General features: G+C 44.9%; 1 protein-coding gene across 4 annotated transcripts in view; it reads left to right on the top strand.

Moving 5' to 3' along the window:
• CPQ (carboxypeptidase Q) overlaps positions 1-23,824 on the top strand; it is a 155,603-nt gene extending 131,779 nt beyond the window's left edge. For all 4 annotated transcript variants that reach the window (XM_083451244.1, XM_083451246.1, XM_083451247.1 and 1 more), the window contains exon 8: positions 23,379-23,824. In XM_083451244.1, the coding sequence (XP_083307370.1) occupies positions 23,379-23,539 (161 nt within the window). In that variant the 3' untranslated portion in view covers positions 23,540-23,824. The remainder of the gene's footprint in view (positions 1-23,378) is intronic.
• Positions 23,825-25,470: the final 1,646 nt, after the last annotated feature.

Here is a 25,470-nt window from a genome sequence, read left to right as displayed (position 1 = left end):
CCTCAGAGGAATCCAGGGAGACAGGGGCCCCGGAGGGCAGCAGGACCCAGAGGAGAAAGAAGAGGTGGAGTAAAGCCAGAGTCTTAAACTGGTGTACAGGGGGCGGGGACTCAGATGGAGCTTCGCCGGTCTAAAGTCTAGACGTAGAGCTGGAGCGCTGCGGCGTGGAAATGGAAACTGTACTTCAATAAAGACTTTTGTACATAAATACCAGCCAGCGTTGGTCCTCTGTGAGCTGGGACCAGGAGCCAGCCCTGACAGTGGCTAACTTTGTGAGTAACATCTGGCCACAAGTAGTGCTCCACCAGCCTCAAAGCTTTATCTGGGAGATAAACAACTCTGCCTGCCCTTTAGCTATCTTCTCTAAAGAGCAGGCACAGGGATCTTTTATATCCAATCCTAGTACTGAGATCAGGGATAAAGTCCCCTGCCTGCTCTTTGAGAGAAGCTATCTCATCCCATCACTACAGTGCAAGAGGCTGGAAATGCTGGTGGGTGGGTGCTTCTGTATGTGTGCATGAGTGTGTGTGTGTGTGAGAGAGAGAGAGAGAGAGAGAGAGAGAATGCTGCATGCCTGGTGAGTGTGGGTAGCGTTGGTGTATTCCTCTGTTGTGACAAGGGGGGCTGTTGCTCTCCATCTCTGGGTTCCAGAGCCCGTCCTTCAGTCATGCAATGAAACTTTGCAACCTGTTTCAGAAGCTCAGCCAGGCAGGTTCTCTTCCAGTTTAGGAAAACACTGCTTTGTCAACTCTTGGAAGACACGATTTGGACCCCTCTTTCTCTCTTCTCAGAGGCTTGACCTCAGAATAAAGTTCACTGTACAATGGTGTGTACAATTGGACTAGGGGTTCTAGGCTAGTCTCCTAGCCAGCATGGTGTAGTGATTAAGAGCGATAGACTCATAATCTAGGGAACTGGGTTCGCATCTCCGCTCCTCCACATGCAGCTGCTGGGTGACCTTGGGCCAGTCACACTTCTTTGAAGTCTCTCAGCCCCACTCACCTCACAGAGTGTTTGTTGTGGGGGAGGAAGGGAAAGGAGATTGTTAGCCGCTTTGAGACTCCTTAAGGGGAGTGAAAGGTGGGATATCATGTCCAAACTCCTCCTCCTCCTCCTCTTCTTCTTCTTCTTCCTACATGTTCCTTGTAAATTAGGAGGAAGCTTCTGACCTGCTTAGAGAGCATGATGGTCACACGTGACGTCGGCACCCTCCCCTCCACAATTGCCCTTGCAAGCTTGAGCCTCTGGCTCTAATTGGTCTACAAAAAAAAAATTCACCGCACACCTCTGCCATAGAACTCTTTAGGCTTCCAGAGTTCTCCCAGGCATTCAGGGCCCGTCTCTTGGTGCACACCTGTTCCACCAGCAGCTGCCTTTGAAGGCATGCAGTGACTTTACATTACCTTAGTATGAAGAGACCTGCTCCCCTTTCTGAATGATTCTAATCCCTCTGCACATGTGGCATTGCACCTCTTCACTCTTGTTTGGGGTGTAGGTGGGGACAGTGGCCACTGGATTTTAATCCCAGGGGGCAGAGTGTAGTGAATGTCAGCAAAAAGAACCCTCAAGTCTATAATGCTGTGCTTAAAACACAGTGCCCCAGCAATATGCTGAAGTTGCATCATTCACAGAAGGATCGACATGCTCTTTGCAAGTACATGACGAGCAGCAACTGAAGTCCAAGGCCAGTTTATTTAAACAAGGACATCAAATAGTTGTTGAAAAACATGAATGTTCTACATGCAAGTTCTTGCCCATGACTGAGGGTAAAATGTTCCAGGGCAGATAATCAAAGCCTGGCTCAGCCTTGACATTTTCAGTTCTTTTTCTATAAAATCACTATAGATAAAATGCAACCTTTATACTTCACTTTTATAGAACTAAATTATTATTTTTTATAAAAAAAAACCAGATAGATCCATACACTGGCAAGGCATGCCAACATGTCTGTGTTGCTGGTGTTCTCCATTTTTAAAATAAGGTCAGCTTGAACTTCAGGTCAGCATTTTAGTGACACAGGGCTTTTAAGAATGAAAAAAATAGCAGGCAAGTTTTGAAAAGTTCCTCTAAATAGCACTCATTTCCCCCTGTCACTCATCATCACAATGGGTTTGCTAGCTAGGGGGTCAAAATGTTCTGGCATGTGTGCCTCTTAAAAATGTAAACTCAAGTGTCTGATGAAAGGGGTTGCATTCTGCACAACCCATGAGCAGCTGGATTTTCTTGGGGGGGGGGGAGGAAACGGGTCATTGGGAAAGGCCGAGATAATTATTATTTATTATAGCATCTTTCTAAACCAGGCCAAAATCAAGTGAGCTGCTCACTTAGTTATCAGTGCTGAGTTGGACTGACCCTCATTTTGTCTGCATCTTAAGCCAGGCATTGCTAGTATGACTAGTAACCATGCCTAAGATTTAAAAATATAAATAAATACCAAGCATTGGGGTGGGGGGGGCAATTTTAATCAGGACTGCAGTACACAAGGAGGAGAAGTTTAACCCTTCTCTCCCCAGCCGCACTGGAAAACCTCCATGCACAACACTTAGCCTTAAAAGCTGTCTTTGGTGCCAATGTGATTTCCTCCCTCTCGGGCTAACTGCCTTGTGGTGATGGGGTTTGTGAGTGCAACCAAAATTGTGATGGTGAAGACTGTAGACGAAATGAGGGTCAGTCCAACTCAGCACTGATAACTAAGTGAGCAGCTCACTTGATTTTGGCCTGGTTTAGAAAGATGCTATAAGTCACTGTGACCCCCACTTTTCATCCATATGATTGTTAATTGCAGGAGGGGGAAGCGCCTAGCGGGGCTTTAGATGTACTTCCATTGGGCCTGATTGTGGCATTCATATAACTATAAGTAATATAATTAATGATACAGGGCTTCTCATCTTCTTTTGCTAGATGACGACACGATCCAGAAGTATTCATGATGCTTATGTTTCCTTTGAAAGACAAAAAAATATTTACCTAGAAAACCTCACCTTAATAGGAAGGTTCTAATTTTAAGAATCAAATTTCCACATTGCATTTTGCAGCTATTAATTTGGTTTTGGGTTTCTAACTTGGAAAGAAAGCTACATTTTTCTAGTATCTTGAAAGTGAAGGATTTTGCGGTGAGGTGATGTCTGTTCCAGCAGACTGCAGGTCTGTATCGTTCTCCAAAGCAGCTTCCTCAAGAATTTGTGTATATATGTGTAATGAGCCTATGTTAACCTCGGAGATTATAAATTCAACCTTTCATCTAGTACAGCTGTCCAATATAGTTTTCTGCAGTGCTGATAGAACCTCACCTCCCGTTCCCTAAACAAACTCAGTCACATGGGTTACGGGAAGAGCAGTTTTATTTCCAGACACTGTTTACTGAAAAAACTTGGTCGTTTTTTGGACTTTGTTGTCTTACGGACAAAATAAACTAGCCTGTACCAAACGGTTTTGTGAAAGTTTAAACAAGAATCTTGTGTGACTTATGGCCATCCTTTGAAAAAATGTGTTATAATTCCAATAGCAGCAACATAAATAGCACTGAACGAATCAATCATTACCATTTATGAATGGAAATGCTCACAACCGCATAGGTTTTGAAATTATTCTGCAGGGAATTAGTTTTGAAAGTAGCAAGCATGCAGCTTTGGACCATCGTTATAGACTAAGGAGTCTAGGTAAGGTCTAATGAACAGTAAATCCGCAATCTTCACATTTCCATATCAGTTTGCATTTAATTTAGTAAAAAAGTTAATTATCATTTTATCATGAATTTTCCTGTTGTACCCAATTTTGTATGCTATTTGGCCTAATATACACATTTTTGCAAAAGGTATTTTCCCTAACATTTATATCTTCTCCACTATAATGCAATTTTTATGCATCATGCAACATACAGTGAAGGGGGAAAGTATTTGATCCCCTGCTAAATTTGCCTGTTTGCCCTCTGATGAAGAAATGACCAGTCCATAATTTTAATGGTAGGTTTCTTGTAGCCGCGAGAGACAGAATAGCAACAGGAAAGCCCCCAGAAACCCAGAAGGCAAAAGTCAGAGATTGATGGGCATTATAATGAGTGAAATAAGTATTTGATCCCTTTGCATAAGATGACTTAGTACTTGGTGGCAAAACCCTTGTTGGCAATTACAGAGGTCAGACGTTTTACAAAGATCACACAGCTGAAAGGGATCAAAATAGGCTACAATTTTATTGACTACAGATGAAGTGGTTTGGCATAAGCATTGGGTAAGAGTTTATTTCTGGGCTGTCTACCGGAAATGACATCAGGGTCCACCCAGCAGCGGGGATTCCTGTGACTTACATGAAATAGGGAGGGGTCATCACAGGAATCGCCATCTCTAGGAATGCTGAGGCCCAAGCTTCCTGCCTGGACAAATGGACAGAAGCCACTCCATCACAGGTCCCTTTAATGAGATACCCTGTTTCTGGAGAGGAAAGCAGGGGTGCGACCCCAGCCCCCAACCAAGGCTAAGGTTACCCAATGCCTAAACCGCCAAAGTTGTGACGATTGCTATGAGGCAGGCAAAACCTCCAGGTCATAGCCAATTCACCTGTTAGGCAAATTCCTGCCTGGCCGCAAAAATACAGTGAGTACCGCAGCCATAGCAAGGTCAATTCAATGAGTAAATGCCCAAATACTGGAGTGTGTGGGTTGATCTGATGAAGAAGAGCTTGGTGTCGGAGGCTGGGCGGGCTGCTTTAAATCCCCTGGGAGTGGACTGGAGGGTAGCTTGATTGTTCCCTCAGACCAGACCGGCCCTCCGTGCCAGTCTGTTGTTGTTTAGTCGTGTCCGGCTCTTCGTGACCCCATGGACCAGAGCACGCCAGGCACTCCTGTCTTCCACTGCCTCCCACAGTTTGGTCAAACTCATGCTGGTAGCTTCGAGAACACTGTCCAACCATCTCGTCCTCTGTCGTCCCCTTCTCCTTGTGCCCTCCATCTTTCCCAACATCAGGGTCTTTTCCAGGGAGTCTTCACTTCTTACGAGGTGGCCAAAATATTGGAGCCTCAGCTTCACGATCTGTCCTTCCAGTGAGCACTCAGGGCTGATTTCTTTAAGAATGGATCGGTTTGATCTTCTTGCAGTCCATGGGACTCTCAAGAGTCTCCTCCAGCACCATAATTCAAAAGCATCAATTCTTCGGCAATCAGCCTTCTTTATGGTCCAGCTCTCACTTCCATACATCACTACTGGGAAACCATAGCTTTGACTATACGGACCTTTGTTGGCAAGGTCTAATGAACAGCCTACCATTGGCCAAATTGGCAGGCTGACGTGGAGCAGAATTTCAAGCTGGGAGCATGAGCCTAAGCTCGTGCTTTGACAAGGAGAGACCTCAAAACACAGCCTGCATCATTAGCAGGGGGAGGCGCTGGCCGTCCCACAAAGTTGCCACACCCCTAAAAGGGGGCAAGCAGACATGTGAGCAAAACCTACCCAAAAGGAGTTGCTGTGCTCATTAAGCCTGGCACCCCTGTGCAGATCCTGTGGCTGTTTATATATATATATATATACATATATACACATGAGTTTAACTCCACCTACTCCCTGTGATTTACTGCTGGCTTGCTCCTGACAGTAGTTTCATCTGTAAAGGTGAACTGCTTCTAATTTATCTCCCATCCCAAGTGAAAAGACGGACTAGCAGAATTCCGCCTGTGTTGCCTTTGATTCAAACCAGTGTTTACAGCCAGCACATTTGGTTAGAAGAAGCTAGATGGGCAAATACCTATTTGAGTGAACTGTACTATGAATAAGTAGGCTTGCCGTACATCTGGAATGCTGAAGTTGGCAGCAGTGTCCGGGTGGAAATCAGGAAAGTGTCTGGGAAAATCCAAACGTATAGCAGCCCACGTTGGCAGTGCCATTTCTGCCGTTTTCCCATAAAAATAGCTCAAAAACAGCTTTTCTTTTGAGATTTTGCCCAAAAAGCTCAACACCTTTGCAGGGGGGAAGTTCAACAACCTTTCTGTCCAGATTTTCACTGTTTGAAATATGGCAACCCTAGAATAACTGTGCCGCTTTGAAGTCATACCAACCGCTGCCTTTTAGTGCTCATTTATATAACTAGTCTTGTCTGAGCAGCTGACAAGTTGCTGCTACGCTGCCCATCGGCTTCTCATTTTAGAAACAGCAATTCAGTAAACACAGCAATCCCACCACTTTCCACCTCAGCCCATTCTCTACATACCCCCCTAAAAGTGTAACATAAGTACCTTCTGTTAGACCGAGGAGCAGACGCTAAAAATACGGCTTGATTCTTTTATATTTGAAAGGAACTGTTTACACGTGAAGGAACTTCCCTGAAATTCATTAGGCAAGTAAATCCCATAAGCAATTTTTTTTTTCTTTTTTAATGACCTACCCAACCTAGTTTATGAATTGGCCAGTTGAATTCTGAATGATTGAAAGCTTTACATGGACTTAGTAAATCATCGGAAAGCCAAGATCTCCTACAAAGTGCATATTGAGTGTAGAAGCTGCCTGTGTACTGTGGCGAATATGCCTGGAAAGGATTGGAGGCTTCCTGGAAGGGCTGAGCCTTGTTGGGTTGCTGTCATTAGCTGCCAACTGAGAGCTACTCTACACAATCTGCTATCCCAGGCAGATTCAACGAGCGTCTTCTCCACAGTGCTACCGCTGTAGCATGCGGCACTGTGCATAACAGTTTTCAGAACCACAAGTAAGGTGTGTTTTTTAAATTGGTTCTTTGCAGCAGAATCCAAGACTCACAGGAGTCTCAACAGATCTTGGCCTTTCTCAGCTGAGCTGAGGCTGGGGCTACATCAGCAAGTGTAGCTCTCATCCCTTTTGAGCCAGAGATACACCAGCGTAACTCTTTCCCCCAACTCAGCTGGCGTAATTTAAAATGGCATAATTTAGGCTAGCATATATTTCCAAAAAGAGGTGTTCCAGGGGAGTGTTCTTTCTTCTTCTTTGGCAATCACTCGTAGCCAAGTAAGCTTGTCTTCCATGAACATGCCTTAACAGTGAGTCCGTAAGTGACTGTGAAGGCCAATTCTGGATCCACACGTCCTTCCACAGTGGGGACATAGGTTTCAGGGCAGGAGTTGACCACAGTGAGGGTTTGCCAAGCGTGCCTTCCTCTTAGCACGTTTCTCCCTTTTGTCATGAGTTTGAGTGTCTTCAAAGTCCATAACACCTAAAGGCTGTTCTTCAGTTGGAGTGCTTGCAGGCTAGTGTTTCCCAGTTGTCAGTGTTTATACTACATTTTTTAAGATTTGCCTTGAGAGAGTCTTTAAATCTCTTTTGTTGATCATCGGCATTACGCTTTCCATTCTTAAGATCGGAATAGAGTAGCTGCTTTAGAAGACGATAATCAGGCATCCACACAACATGACCAGTTTGGGGGAGTTGTGGTGGTGTGGCAGGGATGGGACAGAGAAAGGAGAGACTTACACCTGTTGCAAACTCTGTTCAGCTCAGTCATGGGACCTTCGACCCAATTCTGAAAACTCTGGCCCACACTCCCCTGCCAGCTTGGCTGGCAATAGCTCATCCCAGAGGCTCTTGAACAGAGTTTGAAATAAGAGTAATGAATACCTGTGAAGGTTATGCTGTGGCTAGGATGGCTCTGTTTTACTACATTTCATCCTGCTTTTTAGACAGTTAGTGCCTCCCCAAATGGCTTACAACAATCACTAAATGACACAGTCCTTGTCAGCAGACTAAAAATATGGGTAGCGGGGGAAAGTGGCCTTTCCAAAACAAATGCATGAAAAATCTGCATGCACATTGTATGCATTTGGGACACATTTTGTGTGCCCTCTTCCCAGAAATAATGGCGTCATCAACAACAACAGCAACAACGTATTACCCACCCTGTTTCCTAAGGTGCCAAGGGTGGATTACAACAATTAAAACAAAATCCAGACATTAAAACACAATATTAAGCAACGTTGAAAACAACTTAAAACAACTTAAAATTACAGAAATAAGTTGAATATACATCTCAAGTGTTGAAAGTCGTTGTAAAGAGCTTTTGCAGTGCATTCCACCCCCAAACATTGCATTAGTGAATGTAGACTATGTCTATCTTTGTGCACACTTTGTGGACTGAAATTGCACTGCAACATCCTGAGGAATGTGTATTCCAGTTGTTAGCTGCTTTCCAGTCCTCTGTAAAAAGCAGGCTGAACAAATTCCACCTCCAACCCTAGCTTCACAGCTGAGTGAGGATTCGAACCCAGGTCTTCCTGATTCCATGTACAGAACTAAATCACTTCGCACCATATTATTCTGAGCCCTGCAGCACAGATTGCCAAGCCAAAGCTGAGAAAACATACCTAGATGTGTGGCTACAGTGTTAGGAACCTAGCTGTTTTCGTTCTGTTTTGGTTTTTGCAAACACAAGTGACAGGTATGTGTATTTTCTTTAGCACTCCATCAGCTTCTATGAGCCATCCAGCCTCCCATAAAATTATCTTGTCCTAGACAAGGATGAAAGGAGTGTGCTTTTGACCAGCTAGGAGCTATTAAGTTGAAGCACCATGCCAAGAGAACAATTTTAATTGCTTGGCACTTGGAGAACCAACCGCAAATGTTAAATCCATTACTCTTTAAAGAAAAAACAACAACTATTGGCTGCATTACAAGAGAGAGTGTTAACCTGTAACACCGTCTTTTGTGAGCACTTAATTTAATGCTAATAGGCTTTGAAAAAATTGAAATTGCTCCTTAAAGAGAGTCTTGTCAGTTCTCCCCGTGCAGAACTGAGAAAATATAGCTTTTCCTTTCTGCCCATTCAGTGAAAACTGCATCACACTCTCATTGATTCCCTCTTTTACTTCTTTTCCCTGGTGTTCTAACACTGCAGCGCCCACTGCCTCACAACTGCCACCAAGAACTATGTGTCTGTCTTGTTATCCAGACTATGTGACACCCCTTACATATATCCATGCATTGGGTCTGCTGCTGCATCCAGCACACAATGCTCAGTCATTCCTTCAAAGTCCTCCATGGCCAAAATAAATAAAATTAAATTAAAAGTCCTCCATTGTCTTCCTCTCTCTTTCTCATTTCTCGGCCCACATATCCTGATATATCCCTGCCTCTGCCTGTGACCATTACTCTTTCAGCTCCTTCTCAGCTATCTGAAGTAAGGCTGAGGGGAAACCCCTTTCTCTGACACCACTCTGTCTCTGTTATGACCACGATGGCTTACTAGTCCCAATGGCTATGCTGTTGCCTCCACACGTAGGGAGTGGGTGGGGCTGTGGTCTAAACCACTGAGCCTCTTTGGCTTGCTGATCAGAAGGTTGGCAGTTTGAATCTGCACAATGGGTGAGTTCCTGTTGCTGTATCCCAGCTTCTGCTAACCTAGCAGTTTGAAAGCACACCAGTGCAAGTAGATAAATAGGTACTGCTGTGGCAAGAAGGTAAACACTGTTTCTGTGTGCTCTGGCTTCCGTCCGGTGTCCTGTTGTGCCAGAAGCAGTTTAGTCATGCTGGCCACATGAGCCAGAAATCTGTCTGTGGACAAACACCGGCTCCCTTGGCCTGAAGCGAGATGATCCACACCCCATAGTCGCCTTTGACTAGACTTAACCCTTCAGGGGTTCTTTACCTTTTTTACCTCACCCCCCCTCTGCCTCCACAGAAGGGGGCAGTAATGTTTCTGAATAGCAGCTACTGGAGGTCACAGGAAGAGAGAGTGCGCTCCCATGCTTGGGTCTTCTTGAGGGTTTCCCACAGGCATCTGGTTAGCAACTGTGAGAACAGGGTGCTGGACTAGATTGGCCAAAGGAGTCGGCTCCTAGGGGCCAAGGTCCCTTTGGCCCCTCCGATGAAATATTTGAGAGGGCCAGGCCTCCCCCAAAGTTGATGGGCATTGCCATTCAAATGGTCTGTGTGTGCTGCATATGGCAATTGACTGTGGGGCTTTCCTGGGCCCCCACAATATTTTATACAAGTTGGCGCCACTGAAATGGGCCATTGTTCTCTCTCTCTCTCTCTCTCTCTCTCTCTCACACACACACACACACACACACAACACCCCACACAGAGGACCATTGATTTCACCACAAAGATAGAGGGGAAATTGGCAATTTTTGAATGTGTGTGTGAATTCTCTGAACTATGGTGAGTGGGCAGGCTTAAAGACAAAGTTGCCAAGCATTTATTTAATAGGAAAAAACTGCTGCCATTTCAAGTACAGTGGTATCTCAGGTTAAGAACTTAATTCATTCTGGAGGTCTGTTCTGAACCTGAAACTGTTCTTAACCTGAGGTACCACTTTAGCTAATGGGACCTCCCACCGCCGCACAATTTCTGTTCTCATCCTGAAGCAAAGTTCTTAACCCGAGGTACTATTTCTGGGTTAGCGGAGTCTGTAACCTGAAGCGTCTGTAACCCGAGGTACCACTGTAGAGCTAGCCTGCCCTCAGTAACCCAGCAGAATTCCTTTTTCAATTAGGGGACAATGCCCTCTGGGAACTTTTTTTCTGAACTTTCTGAAGAAGTCAGATAAAAATAATGATTTAAAACTGATATTTTGTGCTAGGGTGCCACAGTGCTTTAATCCACTTTAATTGTGCAGGCCTAAATTTCCAGCAGGTGCTTGACACCCTGGAGTCAACCATAGTTAACATCTTCTTATGACTTTTATCATGGTCAGTGTACTGGATTTCGCTTGCTCATCTTACCGCTTGAGTACACAGGTGTGTCTGAACATGCATTGGGGTCCTGATTTCAGCATCTTGCTATTCTCAAAAGTGATGTCCAATTGTACTTTTAATCACAGGTGTGGGGACAACTTTGTCTTTTGGAAATACAAACTTCAGCATGTGGTGAGACCAGGTGGGAAAATGAAATTTGCAAATGGTTGACTTTATTGTTTTGTTGCTCTTAAGCTGTGAAACCCTTGGTGACCTCATTTAACTCAAGTCTGAATTCATTCAAGTAGAATTATGTAAAAGATGGTGGACAGAATGCATTGACAGGCATGCATAAATTTCTACACTCAGCACTGAAGGCTTTTGCTACAAAATACTGAGGAAACAAACAAGTCCCCAAAGAAAACCACACCAAACAGATCCAAGGAGATTCTGTATCTTCCCAGTTCTCACAAGAAGGCACCAATAAATTAGATTCTGAAGTGTTTTCATGTAGTGCTGCTATCTTCAAACACTGCAAAGCTTGTGACAAATGCCTTTATTAATTACTTCATAGGCTTTCAAACATTCGTGGATGTGGGGACATTTCAGTGCTGATGAACTGGCTGGTCCAGTCTCCTGAAAGGGAGCCTAGCTTTTTATTCTGCTAAACAGAACTTTTATTACTTTGTGTTACAGAACATAAAAATTGCCTTGGGATATATTTATGTGGAAGGAGAATCACAACTTATTAATAATACATTTCTGAAAATATGGATTCACTGCTTTACCCCCACCACCACCAAAAAGAAAGAAAATGTTCTATAATACAGAAATAACTTTAAGATATTGTTGGGTAACTCTTGGAACGGAACCCTGATTGTGAAAGGAACATCTAATTTAGATATTCAGAGGAAATTTTTCATGCACTCCAGCCCCTCATAAAACTCAACAGCATGTTAGTACAAATTTTTCCTAAGATACACATGTTCCTAAGCGGTTTTGCCTAGTAGAATGCATTTTATGTGTTATTATTGCTAATGTATGCATTTATATGCACATTTTACACTAGTATATGCATTTTGGTATGCATTACTTGGCTGGAGAAGCACACTGCAAAATTCAGAGAAGTGTGAATTTTGAAGGCAGGCTGTGTTTTGGCTTGGGTACTGTTTCAGAAAGTGTGGATTAAGTAGATTCTCCTTCAAATGAGAATGGAATTTGATTTCTCCCCCATTCCTAGTCCCAGACTTAGAAGTGGGAAGGAAGCAAGCTTGGGAGGAAAGATGGGAGCTGCCACACTCATGCACATCCACATCTGAAAACACATCCGGGCATTTGTGCATGTCTTGTTGTTGTTGTTGTTTAGTCATGTCTGACTCTTCGTGACCCCATGGACCAGAGCACGCCAGGCACTCCTGTCTTCCACTGCCTCCCGCAGTTTGGTCAAACTCTTGCTGGTAGCTTCGAGAACACTGTCCAACCATCTCGTCCTCTGTCATCCCCTTCTCCTTGTGCCCTCCATCTTTCCCAGCATCAGGGTCTTTTCCAGGGAGTCTTCTCTTCTCACCAGATGGCCAAAGTATTGGAGCCTCAGCTTCACGATCTGTCCTTCCAGTGAGCACTCAGGGCTGATTTCCTTCAGAATGGAGACGTTTGATCTTCTTGCAGTCCATGGGACTCTCAAGAGTCTCCTCCAGCACCATAATTCAAAAGCATCAATTCTTCAGCGATCAGCCTTCTTTATGGTCCAGCTCTCACTTCCATACATCACTACTGGGAAAACCATAGCTTTAACTATATGGACCTTTGTTGGCAAGTGCATGTCTTAGAAGTAGCTTATTGCAAATGGTTTCCATTGTAAACTTGAGAATATCCCCAATATCACTATTGGCAGTAGTAGTAATAGGCAGGATTCAGCAATTGTGTCACATACAGTTTTGATGTTGCAGTAGGAAATGTGGGCTGACCAAAGATGTTGCACTTCAGTTGATGCAACCGCAGCATGTACCACGGAGAGATGCAAAGTACAGGAATCAAATGGTGGCAGAACATGTTGTTTGCAAACCGTGAAAAGGGATTTTTATGTACCTCTTTACAAGCAGACCTAGGTGACTCCTGTGGGGGATGGGCTCTAGATATCCAGATGTGCTGTAATATTATGAGGCTCTCACTGTAACGCAGGATCAATTTGTCACTCTGAGGACCTAGCTTTAATGATGTGATTAGCCACCAGATTGCGGTATTTTGAAAAATAAAAGAACAAGTGAGGGGGGTGGGGGTTGCCATCAGCACCGTAGCATGTTGACGGGGGGGTGGTTTAAGCCTCTCCCCACCCTCCAGCCATGATCTTGGGGAACACCGTGCTGCAATTAGCAGTAAGAAAAACCTTACCTAACTCTTAGGTGAGGGGGAGATTTTTATCAAGACTTTTGTTGAAGTGGGAAAGTTTAAACCTCCCCTCCCTGTACGCTGTGGTGCTGATAATCACCTCTCACCCGTCCCTGGCATTTTATTTTCACATAAACCACAACAGGATTGCTAATCGCATGATTAACATATTGTGCAGGCAGGCCCTCAGCTGCAGGAGAAAGATGCAAGTTTGGCATGGAATATACTTTTCCGCACTATTGGCAGAGTACAGGCTGGGCTGAACCGCTCTACGTATTTCATCCACCTTGCACATGATTTATACTAATCGATTAAGGTGTGGTGCAGCCTGTAGGTCTAATTAAACCCGGCGTAGGTCATGCACTCATATAATCATAGAATTGTAGAGTTGGAAGGGCTCTCGAGGGTAGTCTAGTCCATGGGCAGGCAATCTAAGGCCCGGGGGCTGGATCCGGCCCAATCGCCGTCTAAATCCGGCCCGTGGACAGTCCGGGAATCAGCGCGTTTTTACATGAGTATAATGTGTCCTTTTATTTAAAATGCATCTCTGGGTTATTTGTGGGGCATAGGAATTCATTCATATATTTTTTTTTCAAAATACAGACCCTACAAGGTCTGAGGGACAGTGGACTGGCCCCTGGCTGAAAAAGTTTGCTGACCCCTGGCCAACCCCCTGCAATGCATGAAGCTTTTTGCCCAAAGTGGGGCCCGAACCCACAACCTTGAGATTAAGAGTCTCCTGCTCTACTGACTGAGCTATCCTCCGGTTCTCCCTGAAACCATGCTCAGGTGCCCTACACCTGATGTCACAAGTGAAGTGCAGGGCATGTAGAGATGTGGCAGCTCATGTGCAATTGGTAGCCTTAAAGTGTCCTGCTGGTTGTGCAGAGAGGAGGCTGTTACCATTGATGATTGACAGTTAGAATGAGCCTGTTGGGATTGACTGGGCTACTGAGTACTCCACGGGGGACTCAGCCAACCCCTGTCCAAATCAGGACATGAGGACCTCCGGCAGGCTTTAATTCACCCCACAACTCCAGGATTCACTTGCCTTGGGTTTTCTTTTGCAATGTGGTTTGTCATGCTATCCAAGAAAAAATGATCACCTGGTGTCATATTGAAGCCAGGTGATTGACAGGCGGCCAACATCCCACAATCCCGTCAAAGTGGCCACTGGGGTTGCCAGAACTCAGGATGCTGTCTGCTGGTTGGATCCACAACAAGCCTAATCCGGTGGGAGAATTGGAATTTTAATTGCATATAAATTCTTCTTCCAGTGCAATGTGTTTTTTCTTATTTGAAGCCTGCTGAAAGAAAAATAAGCACTTTACAATCCAGGGATATTTGGAGATTCCATTCTTTACAGCCTAGCTGGGGGGTTTTTCCCCAGCTGATGAGCAGAAGGCAACATTTTTATTTTTAAAGTATTTTTACCCCTCTCTTCAGTTGGAAAAAAGGTTCCCATAGCATAAGGTAAAGGTAAAGGTACCCCTGCCCGTACGGGCCAGTCTTGCCAGACTCTAGGGTTGTGCGCCCATCTCACTCAAAGAGGCCGGGGGCCAGCGCTGTCCGAAGACACTTCTGGGTCACGTGGCCAGCGTGACATCGCTGCTCTGGCGAGCCAGAGCCGCACACGGAAACGCCGTTTACCTTCCCGCTAGTAAGCGGTCCCTATTTATCTACTTGCACTTTGACAGGCTTTCGAACTGCTAGGTTGGCAGGCACTGGGACCGAACAACGGGAGCACACCCCGCCACGGGGATTCGAACCGCCGACCTCTTGATCGGCAAGCCCTAGGCACTGAGGCTTTAACCCACAGCGCCACCCGCGTCCCATAGCATAGTGACTTAGAAATATCAGTAACACGACAGTCCTTGTCCTCGGACTCACAGTCTAAAAGACACAACAAGAGAGGAGAACAGATCAGGGGCAAAAGTCAGGCATTTCTTAAGTCTGCTAGATCAGTCCAAGGGCCCGTCTAGTCCAGTGAAAAACCAGCAAGCGTGTTTCAAACACAAGGGCGTTCTCCTCTGCTTTGGTTTCCAGCAACTGATAGCCAGAAGCATTGCTGCTTTGTTGTCAGTAGCCTTCAATAGTCTTCCTCTCCTCCTAATGAGGAAACCTGTTTGAAATGCTATGATCCTGCTTCAGTGCAGATGGGGCCTTAATTGCTTCGGTATTATATATCTGGTTCTTTCCCAACAAAGATATACCCCAACTATAGATTTAAGAGTCCCCCCCCCCTTATAGGTCAACATGATTATCTTTACTTTGAGCCTTTTCCTGGGCTCTACTGTTAAAGATGAAAATACTGATTATGGGATGTTGCGGGTGGTGAGTGGGTGGGTGGGTGGACTCTAACAGTCCTGTCAATCTGTGTATGCCAGTTATCGGTTGTTGGTAATGCTTAAAGTAGAAATCTGCTTGTGTAATGCTTGGGAGCAGCTGGGTGGGAGTGTTTTTACGAAAGCCACCAGAGTGTTTTCACAAAACAAAGGCTATATCTGTTTTGGTTTAACTTGGGAGCACTTTAGGAGAAGTTATTTTTGATTCCCGTCAGCTTTTGTGCCGCAGAGTGGAACCCCGACCTGATTTCGCTCCATCTTTTATGCAAGCCTCGTTTCCCTCTCCAGCTGCCACTAATGCTCTGCGGCGATGAGCGAAAGGTTAATGTGCTGCAAAAGTAACTGTGATAATCCTGGGCTGTAATTTACCCTATTTACTGTATCAATACGAATTAATACTCAGATGAGTTAAACAGAACAGGAAATGTCTGGATGAGCAGCATATATTTCTCTCTGTGTGTGTCTCTCGTCTCTCCTTCCCTCCCATCAACAGACCCTCGTTTAATTAGGCACCACAGCAGCTGTAGGAGGTTCTTCCCTTTTGCCATTTTGTGCAAACCTTGATTTTTTATTTTTTTTAAAAAAAGCTTTAGAGAGCAGTGATTCAGGAGGTAAAAACAGCAGGACTTCGGGTGTTATTTATAAACTCTGTGCCGGAAACTATTTCAAGGTCTGCAGCAGGGTAACTCAAGCACCATTTGCTTTACCCAGTAATTTCAAGCGCAGAGGCTCAGTGACAGAGCTAATGGCACCGTTGCCCCTCTGGAACCGCATTAACTTCTTGATCATTTTGGCTCAAATTGACAAAAAAAAAAACAACCCAAAATGAAACAAAAATTCTAAGTGTTGTCTGCCGCCAAAGGCACCAATTGGCTCACTTAATCCTGCGGAATGGTGCTAGCTTTAGATGTTGCGGTATCTGAAGCGAAAAATTGAAATGACACACACATTCCACACACATTTGCCATTAAAAAATAATAATTGGTGGTGAGCCATAACTCTTCCAATAAATAAATAAATAAATAAATAAACAAACAAACAAACAAACAAACAAATAAGCAAGCAAGCAAGCAAGCAAGCAAGCAAGCCAGCCACTTTTCCAGGTCTCTGTCCAACTAAGGGATATTCTAAGGAGATCTGACAAAATTAAGTCCATTAGGTGGTTTCAATTCAGACCTACTCAGAGTAGACCCATTGAAATTAATGGCTCTAAGTTAGGATATGGCCACACTCTTGTTTTCTGAGCACCAACTGCATTTCTAGTGCTGAGTTTTTACTCCCTGTTCATGTGATGTTATCCAAAAAGCATATGTATCCTGTACTTTGTTATGAAATACTACTACAGTCAAACCTCAGTTGTCAAACATAATTCATTCCGGAAGACCGTTCGACTTCCGAAATGTTCAACAACTGAAAACTGAAAGCAGAAGCCTCAATACAATAGGGAAACTCAAAACGGAAGCCGCGTAGCACATTCAGCTTCCAAAAATCGTTCAAAAACCGGAGCAGTTACTTCCGGGTTTTTGGCATTTGGGAGCTGAAACATTCCAAAACGGAGGTGTTGGGGAACTGAGGTTTGACTGTATTTGATGCCTTCTATCTCCAACCAGCTTCACATCTGTGGGAGTCCTTAAACCATTCCTAATTCATCTCTAGCCAAGGTGTGAACACCTTTGCACAGAGTAAAGGCATCCCAGCCAGGGGAAGTTGGGCAGCTGCTGACAAGACTGGGCTATGATTTCTTTGCTATCTTGTGGCCCCAACTCCTTGGAACCTCTTATTGCAAAGAGTCAAATTTGAGAGAGGGAGGCAGATAGAGGGACGGGTGGGGGTGGGGTTCACAAAATGATCCATTGGTCCAATTATTCTTGGCCTTTCTCTAATTAGTATGGTAGTTTAGCTAGATGTGCTCGAAGATAAATGCCAAGCACTTTATAGCTCTCTGCCCTGCTGGAATGCTATTGATGGAGATGGAGTATAAGGAGTTCAGAGTAAGCCAAGTAGGAATACTCTGTACAACCTGCGGGTCTCATGAAGCAATATGCAAGTAATGCAAGTTACTACTGCATTAGCGGTGCAAGAGAAATTCAACTGAGTGTGTGTTTAATCTGTCAAATTCACCTTATTCCTAAACAATATGAGAACATTATTTGGTTGGAGAACTGCCTCACAAAATTCTGATAAGTGAAAATAAAAACAGATACTTGACATGCCATAGAAGCATGAAACTGGAGAATTGCAGAGTTGGAAGGGACCCTAAGGATTATGTAGTCCAACCCTCTGCAATGCAGAAATATGCAGTTGTCCCATACAGGGATCGAACCTGCAACCTTGGCATTATCAGCACAACACACTAACCAACACAGCTATCCTAGAAGAATATGAATATGCACTTCCCTGGAGATCCAGAGTGCACTTGTTTGTTATACTGAAAACTTGCTCTTCATTGCAGATGCCTTTTGCTTCATTGAGATGATGAAGCTTTGATTTATTAATGGATGCTCTGTATCTCTCCTCTCTAGGGTGTGTGTGTGTGTGTGTGTGTGTGTCATTCCATGCCTAGCCTACTAATCCTGTGCTTGTAGTGCTGCCTTAAAATGTAAGTACAAAACAATGATGAGAAAGGGCAAGCCAGTTCTTTTGCACTTTAAAAAGGGCTCCTAAATATATCCTTTAGAGTACAGTTGTCAATGACTGTTCCCTTTAAAGTGGAGGGGGCGTATTGTATACCTTGCTTTGTAACTAAAAAAAGAAAGAGCACTCTCCTCCAACTTCACAAACCTAGTGGGCACCCTCTGGCCTCTGCCATCAATGGTGGGAGCAAGGGCTTCTGGAAAGCTGTTCCCTTGCCTACGACAATGAATATCAGGGCAGGGCTGGCTAGGTTAAGAGCAGCAACGTCAATGTTTGCTTTCCTCTACCCTCCCCAATCATTTTTCCTTTTGCATTGTGTCTATTCAATTGTGAGCCTGGGGGCAAGGACTGACTTCTCTTTTCAATATCTGTAAAGCACTTATAATGTAATCTCCAGCATGGGAATGGGTGGGCTGCAAAGGCACAGATCCACTCAGTCCCTTCCCCACCAGCTCGATGGGCAGGAGGTTTGGCAGTGCTAGGAACACAGCAAGGTGATGGTGAGTGGGTGAAGCCCTCATTTCCTCTACTGCCAGTCTTCTTGGTTTCTGTGCCGGCTGCGCAGGAGGGAGTTCCAGCTCCTGTTCTGTCCCGTTTCAGAATACAGTGGGCTGCTAGAGAAGGAATAGGGGATTCTGCATTTATAACAATAATGTCTCTACTGGAAGCCTGCTTGATTTCTGCACTGGAATGAAAGAGGAGTCTTCCCCCTCCTTCCCATGCAGCAGAAACCCAAGCGCTCCATCCCTTCCACCAGAAGCCTGCTTTGTATCTGTGCTAGGCAGGAAGCAGTCAAAGCACTACACTCCCATCAGCACTAGTGGCTGCCCCCATCAGCAACACCCAGTGCTAGCTGGGGCTGGTGGGAGCTGTACTCCAAAGCAATTCTTTTGAAGGCTATACAGTGGTACCTCGGGTTAAGAACTTAATTCATTCTGGAGGTCCTTTCTTAACCTGAAACTGTTCTTAACCTGAGGTACCACTTTAGCTAATGGGGCCTCCCGCTGCCGCCGCGTGATTTCTGTTCTCATCCTGAAGCAAAGTTCTTAACCCGAGGTACTATTTCTGGGTTAGTGGAGTCTGTAACCTGAAGCGTCTGTAACCCGAGGTACCACTGTACTAGGTACTGGACATAAGGTAAAGGTAAAGGTACCCCTGCCCGTACGAGCCAGTCTTGACAGACTCTAGGGTTGTGCGCTAATCTCACTCTATAGGCCGGGAGCCAGCGCTGTCCACAGACACTTCTGGGTCACATGGCCAGCGTGACAAAGCTGCATCTGGAGAGCCAGCGCAGCACACGGAACGCCGTTTACCTTCCCGCTGGTAAGCGGTCCCTATTTATCTACTTGCACCCAGGGGTGCTTTCGAACTGCTAGGTTGGCAGGCGCTGGGACCGAGCGACGGGAGCGCACCCCGCCGCGGGGATTCGAACTGCCGACCATGCGATCGGCAAGTCCTAGGCACTGAGGTTTTACCCACAGCGCCACCCGCGTCCCTTTGTACTGGACATAAGAGCCTGCTATATCAGGCCAATGCCCCCTCTATCCCCCTGTGGCTTCCAGCAACGGCTCTTCAGAAACATTGCTTTCTCCGACCATGGGGGCAGAGCATAGCCATCAAGGCTTGCAGCCATTGACAGACTACTCTTCCAGGATTTTGTCCCATCTTCTTTTCAAGCCATCCAAGTTGGTGTCCATCCTTGCTTCCTGCGGGAGTGAGTTCCATAGTTAAAAGTCTTGTGCGAAGAACTGCTTACTTTTATCCCACCTGAATCTTCCAGCAAGAGCTTCCTGGAGAGCTTCTGTCAGTCAGTATAGTAGACTTTCCTGAGCCAGAGGAACCAGGATTCTGAGAGCGCTTCCAGTCTGTTACCGTTATTGTCGGGTATGCAAGCACATCCTGGCATAATCAATTTTTACAATTAGACTTCATTTGGAGTTCTTGCATAACAAGCCCTGCTTCCTCAAAATGCCAAACTTTCTGCAATAAGCAAGGCAATGGAAAAACACAGTAGAAAGTGTGGAATAACACTTGCCTTGATGCACATAATCTAGCTTCTCCCAAGCAAATCAGGAAAGATGCTTGTTAAATAGCCAATGTAGTCTGATCCATAGCTGTCAACCTTCCCTTCCCCCCCCCCCCCCGGGAAATTCCCTTATTCCAGCGCCGTTTCTCGCTGCTTCCCGCTGCTATCCCAGATTGTTAGATATCCCGTAGACTGTCCCCAGGACAGGTGAGGCTGCTGATCCCTTATTTTCAAATCTGAAAGTTGATAGCTATGGTCTGATCTTCCTGCAAACAAATCAGGACAAATGCTCAATAATCAGGTTGTTTGGAAGTGCCCTGCCTTAGGATAAGGCAGCTTCCTGTATTTTGATGTTCCTATGTTTCTCCAGCGCCTAGGTGCTAAAAATGCTTAATAAACAATACATATTATTGTTATAAAGTATGAAGCTTGACCCTGTTTCATTCCCATGTTTGCACTTGAAGATGACTCTGACTGCTTTCCATCTGTTTGAAACTCATCTTCTGATTAAAGAGGCACTTTAAAGAGAGTCTCTTTTAATTCCCTCCCTGGCATTTCCTCCTCCTTTGAAGCTGATAAATGTCTAATTTCCCAGTCTTGCAGATGCGCTTAAGCTAGGGAACCTTTAAGCTCCCATAAGGCTGTGGGGAGCTTATGCAACCTTTGGTCCTGACCACAATGTCATCCGCGAGACATGCCAAGTATTTCTTGGGTAGAAGCAAATTACGAACTGTTCTGTTTACTTATAGTAAGGAATGAATGCGTTCCCCTGCCTCTTTCGGGTTCCATGAATTGAAACGTTTTTTCCCCATAGATGGAAGTATTTTGTCCAGCAATTATTGTATTGTATTTTGTCCAGCAATTATTGTATTGATGGGGAAGCCACAACATCCCCATCACAAGAATGTATGTCGGTATATGAGCCATATACTCAATTTTCGTCATAATTGTGAGAAAGACAGGGATAGTAATTTACACTATGAAAACCGCATCCTTGGAAATGATTTCAATTACTCCAGTGGGACAATTGTGAGTCGCTAGCTCTTGCATCAGGATAGACTGTGTATTTGTTGCCCAAATACACAGTTGAAGCACTTTGAACCCAATCCATCACAGAACAGAGTGCTTCCATGCATGGAGGAAAGATCTGGTGGCAGCCCCTTGTACCTCACGGGATATGGCTCTGGAAGATGCCCTGTCCAAGGGGGGAGGGCAACTTTGGGGGGAGTGTAGCTGCTACATGGAGGAAGAGTTTAAAATCTTCTGTACCCAAGCAGAAGACCACCCACAGTGTTTTGCAACCCACGTCTTAATTTTTTCAGGGTATACTTTAAATCTATTAACCTATACAGCACATAAACTTTTAATGGAGTGATCCATTACAAGAAAAAAAAAAGTTGAGCACATTCTTTGAATTAATTAAAGTTCAAATGTTATTTTATACAAAAACATAATTATTCTTAGGAGGAGAACACCTGGCCAGCAGTTTGTTTGTGTAATTAAGCTGTGCCGTGGGTTTTCATAAAAGATGGGCTTTAAAAAGATTTTCTGCAACTGCTTGACTGAACATGTATGTGTGGAATAGCACTTTAAGCAAAGATTTCAGGAGAACTTGTACGATGGATTTGAAGCTTTATTTTGGAAGGAAACCCATGTAATCACCAGCAGCGATCAGAAAACTCTGTAGCTGGTTCCAGTGCTGATACCCGGGGCCTATGCTGCTCAACAGAGTCCAATTAAGCGCATGGATTGTATGTTGCCAACATGTGGGAGAAAATCTCCCTGCACAGATGCAAAACAGGAGATGCAAGCTCATTAATCACAAATGTACTGGGCAACAAAATATGGCTGCATCAAATAATCATTGGGCTCCTCTTCCCTTCCGTGTGAAATCAATTGGAATAGTTAGTTTAGTTCATTGGATTTACGAATGGCTCCCCACAACAGAATGCCCCAAAGCAATTTGTAAGAATAAAATACAGTGATACAGTAGATCTGTATACACTAGGGGCTGTCCCCCCTCCATGCCTGCACTGCTTGCCACCCCTATCCACTCCTTTGCCAACCACCCTTTCCCCACTGCTCCCCCTCCTCACCCTACAGCTGTTCCCCGATTGCCTGCCATTTGTCACGCTGCAGCTGGGGTGGCCGCTGCACTACAAAGCATGATTACAGCCTTACAGTTTTATGTATATAGGAAGATAGACACAATGGAAAACAAAATAAGAGTCAAAACATCCAATCATCGGTGCTGCCCAGAGGCCTAGGAAAACAAAACAAAACAAAATTGCCTGGCATTGGAACAAGAAAACGCTGGTGCCAAGTAGGCCTTCTTGGGGCCTCCATAGGCAAGGAACGACGACAGAATTCTCTCATTATCATTCATTCATTCTCATCCTCAGACTGTTGAATGAAAAACGATGAATGGATGAAGAATATAATACTGGGGAATTTTAAGCTTTCAGGCAGGGGTGGTTAACCTTTTCACAGCCCAATGGCAACAATGGTGGCCACCCTTATCAGGACCGCATGCCAGTAGTGGATGTGGTCAGCTATGCACATGCATACTTCCCGTGCCTGTACTTGGTTTCATTGTACTCACCACATGTACAATGCAAAAATGCACACATAGAGCACATACACAGCATGCAGGCGCATGCTATCTCTCTCATGCAAATGCACGCACAATGCATTCACAAGCATGCGCAATGGCAGCAAGTAAAACAATTTAAAATAGGAGGTTGGCATTAGGAGAACAAATTGCCCCTCCTACATTGGTCCCCTGTACCGTACTCCACATTCTTCAGGAGGGTCCCCAAGACTCTAGACAGGCTTTTCAGAGGCCACAGGTGGCTACAGGGGGAATTAAGAAAATTTCCTTAATTAGTATCCGAGCCATTATTTCGAATATGTGCATATGAAACAAAAGCAGAACCAGCCCGCCTTCTTTGCCGAAGAACCATCTCACTGATCAGAACGTAAGTAAGCATTGTGTTAGAGGCAGAATGTAAAGTGTCAAGCTTTTACTGATTTCGTGAGAAAGGCAATAAAAAGGACAGAAATTCAGTGGGGAGTTTTGCAATCTAATGTTTGTTGTATAACGTTTCATTTGTGCTACAAATAACTGAAAACGGAAGCCTTCATTTTTGCTGTCTCGTTTACTCCTACAAGTTTGAGAAAACTATGGGAAGTGTATTTAATAGGGAAGTCATGAAAAACCCAGACACTTTGGCTTAAAAGTTGTTTCATGCACCATACACTGTGTGTTAGTAGCTCACCTGGATTCAGTCAAAGCCAAGGTACAAGAAAATGTCAAAATGATAAAATTCTCATAATAACAAAGTGACTCTTTTCCTCTTCACAGCTGCCAGCTTGCGTGATGATCTCACTAGGTACTTTTGGTTTCATCATTCCCAAGGGGACACAATGACAGTTCAGGATCCTATCCAGATGAATCTCTGTGCTGCTCTTTGGACTGTGGTGTCCTATGTAATTGCTGACATGGATGAGAAGATACCAATGTAATTAAAAAGGAGGAGGAGGGGAAAAATTGATCTTTTCCAGAGCAGACAAGGAATGCACGTGGCCCATTGCTGTGATGAAATCCTGTTTTTCCTTTAAAAGCTTGTGTCAAAGATGTTCTTTTAATTATGCAGCCCTGCTTCGATTTCCTGATGATTGTTTCCTGCTACGTATATTAAATTCTGTGATTTTTCTAGAGCTGCTCTGCTGTGCCACTCACAGCAGCTTTCGGTAAAACAGGAGAACCCGTTACCTCCTGAGTACTTTAAATAAATGTGTTACATACAATTCCAACACACTTTCTGCTTAATATGCACTTTGGGGGGACCGAGAGAGAAGGAAGAAAAATAAAGATGTTCAAAGAATCTTGAAGAGTTCTCAGACTTGGATCTAGTTATCCGGGGGAGAGGGGGAGGGGCCAGAGGCAAAAGTGGGTGGAGCAATGGATTCAAATATACTATAGGCTAATTCCTACATGCACACCTCTCTGCCCTCCATTCAGGCCAGCAAGAGACACGTTCAGAGTTCAAGGCCACATTCCAACTAGGCAAGAATACTTGGGGTGTGAAGAAGGAATTATCCTGGGGAGAAATCCTAGGGCCAGAGACTGAGAGAGAGGGGGGGCTGGGGGCCACATTTGGTGGTAAATACTTTGATTCAGGGCTTCACACTCTGCAGATACCCCCTTGAGGCATTCTAAATGGAGATGAACATCCGAGCTCTACACACCCCTTGCTATTCTCATTGTCCTTTGTGAGTTGGTGGGCAGCCGTCTGAAGTAGAGAGCCTTCTGTCCTCATGGAGGTTCCTTGCAGATTTGAGGATTCAGAGTGGAACGCTGATGAGGTGGAACTAGTGCATTTGTCCCCGTAGCAGTGGGCATGGTGGGGCAGCAGTACCCACCTGACCTCCTGACACCAGAGTCACGGTTACATAAAGGGAAAAAGAAAAGGAGAGGTGGAGCAGTCAGTGCAGCGTGAGCCTGCATCATTGCATTGCTCAGACCTCCCCACCACCTCTCCTCTCTCCTTCCTGTAAGTAGCAGCAGCTAAGCTCTCTAGAGGACCCAGTGGTGTAGCGTGGGTTGCCAGTGCCCAGGGCCACACAGAGGGGGTGGGAGGGAAATGGGTGGAGTACGCATGTTCATTCAACTGCCTGACAGCATCCACATCACCCAGGAGATCACAGCCACAGAGATAAGAAAAGAAGAGTCATTCTGTTCTCTGAAGAGGTCACGTCTTGGTTCACATGGAGAAGCTGTTTTCAAAAGAGTCCAGCGATGAAAGCACACACCTATATTGAAGCAGTACTGGGTGTCGACAATTTGCACCCCTAACCAATTTTGCACCCGGCGCAACTGTCCCACACACACACTTTCCGAAACTGTTTGTCCCACACATTTGCTCACTTCACTCACATTGAGAATGTTTTAACGAGGGCTTAAGCATCAGAGCAAAACCTGACCCACCCACCTGTCAGCCAGTCAACAAAAGGCCAATTATTTTCCTGAAGCAACTTCAGCTTATTGAAACAGGCGCAGCTAAGTCCTGTGCATTCCCACTTGAAGCAAATCTGCAGTGTTCCAAGATGAGGTAACAGGTGAGGCGGGGAGGGAGCATGCTGGTAACTAAAAGTGGTAATTGGCTTCCCTCAGGAGCAGGTGACAATAGCAAACCCCTAAGAGAAGGAGAAGCACTCGGGTCATGCTGGAGAGAAAAGCGCTCTGCCCAGTCCATTATCAACCACTCACCCCTGCAATGCAAATGACTGGAAAATACAGTAGGAAGAATGCATTAAGGTTTCAAGTTTAACTGCTAAGCAGGCTTGGGATTTGCAGCATCGAATGCCAGACTGGCACACAGTTAGACCATCATCTCAGCTCAACTGTTAGCCTTGTTTTATGCTAACCAAACCATGGTTTCCTGAAGAATTTG

This window comes from Podarcis tiliguerta, assembly GCF_965153285.1.
Source record: "Podarcis tiliguerta genome assembly, chromosome: 7".
NCBI classification, from domain to species: Eukaryota; Metazoa; Chordata; class Lepidosauria; order Squamata; family Lacertidae; genus Podarcis; species Podarcis tiliguerta.
Note: the sequence above shows the minus strand (reverse complement) of the source record. Positions and strands in the feature narration are given on the sequence as shown.